The sequence below is a fragment of the Eleutherodactylus coqui genome, chromosome 7, assembly GCF_035609145.1.
Source record: "Eleutherodactylus coqui strain aEleCoq1 chromosome 7, aEleCoq1.hap1, whole genome shotgun sequence".
Taxonomy (NCBI): domain Eukaryota; kingdom Metazoa; phylum Chordata; class Amphibia; order Anura; family Eleutherodactylidae; genus Eleutherodactylus; species Eleutherodactylus coqui.
In genome coordinates, this window is record NC_089843.1 from 19,485,099 (window position 1) to 19,487,708 (window position 2,610).

At 42.5% G+C, this 2,610-nt stretch overlaps 1 protein-coding gene across 1 annotated transcript in view; it reads left to right on the forward strand.

Moving 5' to 3' along the window:
- Positions 1-1,660: 1,660 nt before the first annotated feature.
- LOC136572373 (disintegrin and metalloproteinase domain-containing protein 33-like) overlaps positions 1,661-2,610 on the forward strand; it is a 72,179-nt gene continuing 71,229 nt past the window's right edge. The window contains exon 1 of the mRNA XM_066572892.1: positions 1,661-1,780. Coding sequence (XP_066428989.1) covers positions 1,669-1,780 — 112 coding nt within the window. The 5' untranslated portion in view covers positions 1,661-1,668. The remainder of the gene's footprint in view (positions 1,781-2,610) is intronic.

Genomic DNA, 2,610 nt, shown 5'->3' on the forward strand with positions numbered 1-2,610 from the left:
TCATACATATTCATACACACTACACTCATTCATACTCGTTAATACACACTACACTCATACATACTTGTACATACACACTACACTCATACATACTCACTACGCTCATACATACTCGTACATACACACTACACTCGTACATACTCGTACATACACACTACGCTCATACATGCACACTACACTCATTCATACTCGTTAATACACACTACACTCATACATACTTGTACATACATACTACACTCATACATACACACTATACTCACACATACTCATACATACACACTACACTCGTACATACTCGTACATATACACTACGCTCATACATACTCGTACATACATACTACACTCATACATACACATTACACTCATACATACTCGTACATACACACTACGCTCATACATACTCGTACATACACACTACGCTCATACATACTCGTACATACACACTACGCTCATACATACTAGGCTCATACATACTCGTACATACATACTACACTCATACATACTCGTACATACACACTACGCTCATACATACTACGCTCATACATACTCGTACATACATACTACACTCATACATACACACTACACTCATACATACTCGTACATACACACTACGCTCATACATACTCGTACATACACACTACGCTCATACATACTCGTACATACACACTACGCTCAAACATACTACGCTCATACATACTCGTACATACATACTACACTCATACACACTACACTCATACATACTCGTACATACACACTACGCTCATACATACTCGTACATACACACTACACTCATACATACACACTGCGCTCATACATACTTGTACATACACACTACACTCATACATACACACTACACTCATACATACTCGTAAAAACACACTACACTCATACATACTTGTACATACACACTACACTCATACATACTCGTACATACAGAATACACTCATACATACACACTGCGCTCATACATATTCATACACACTACACTCATACATATTCATACACACTACACTCATACATACTCGTACATACACCCTACACTCATACATACAAACTACACTCATACATACTCGTACATACACACTTCACTCATACATACACACTACTCTCATACATACTCATATATACACCCTACACTCATACATACACACTACACTCATACATACTTGTATGTACACACTACACTCATACATTCTCATACATACACCCTACACTCATACATACACACTACACTCATACATACTCGTACATGCACACTACACTCTTACACTGAGCACATGCACACAGCGCTCTGCAGACACTCGGCACGCAGCGCTCTTCAGACACTCGGCTCACAGCGCTCTGCAGACACTCGGCACACAGCGCTCTGCAGACAGCAGGGGGTAATTTGCCCAGGTCTGCCCATCTTCTGCTGATTGATGATTAGATAAGAGCTGATTGCCGGGCAGGAAATGAGAGGCCAGTAATGAAGGATCGGCACCCTCCCTGCTGAGCCTGTGATCTGCATCACACTGCCTTAACCCCTCCGCTGCCACATCTGGAACAGCTGCAGGGCTGGTGGGGGCTGGCTTACAGAATGAGGGGCTGGCTGGGGGAGGACAGATCCTAGATATATAGAGAGGCCATTGAGCTGAGCTGGAAGATGAGGGCAAGAGTGCGAGCTCTGCTATGAGGACCCGCTGGGGAAGTAGTCCGCAGCCCGCAGAGCCATGGCCCGGGATACGGACTCTCTACATCTGTCTTATTATGTCCCCTCTAGTCTCCCCAGAGAAGACCCTCGGTGAGTAACCCCAACTTCTGTCTTCTGGGCTGGGGAGCCGCCACCATGTATAGCCAACCCCTCCGCTTCTGTAGGGGGGCAGCATAGAGAATGGCATAAAGTTATAGGTGTCCAGCGCTGCAAAGAGTACATTGTGACAATCACCTAACACTACTGAATGTTATATCACTGATACACTGTAACGACCACTGCTGTATAACATAGTGTCATATAACCCGACAGTACTGACTGTGATATCACTGATACACTGTAACGACCACTGCTGTATAAATATGATACACTGTAACGACCACTGCTGTATAATATAGTGTCATATAACCCTACAGTACTGACTGTGATATCACTGATACACTGTAACGACCACTGACGCGTATTAATATAGTGTCATATAACCCAACGAGTACCTGTCTTGTGATATCACTGATACACTGTAACGACCACTGCTGTATAATATAGTGTCATATAACCCCTACAGTACTGTCTGTGATATCACTGATACACTGTAACGACCACTGCTGTATAATATAGTGTAGTGTCATATAACCCACAGTACTGTCTGTAATATCACTGATACACTGTAACGACCACTGCTGTATAATATAGTGTAAGGTGTCATATAACCCCACAGTACTGTCTGTGATATCACTGATACCTGTAACGACCACTGCTGTATAATATAATGTAGTGTCATATACCCCACAGTACTGTCTGTAATATCACTGATACACTGTAACGACCACTGCTGTATAATATAGTGTCATATAACCCTACAGTACTGACTGTGATATCACTGATACACTGTAACGAACACTGCTGTATAATATAGTGTA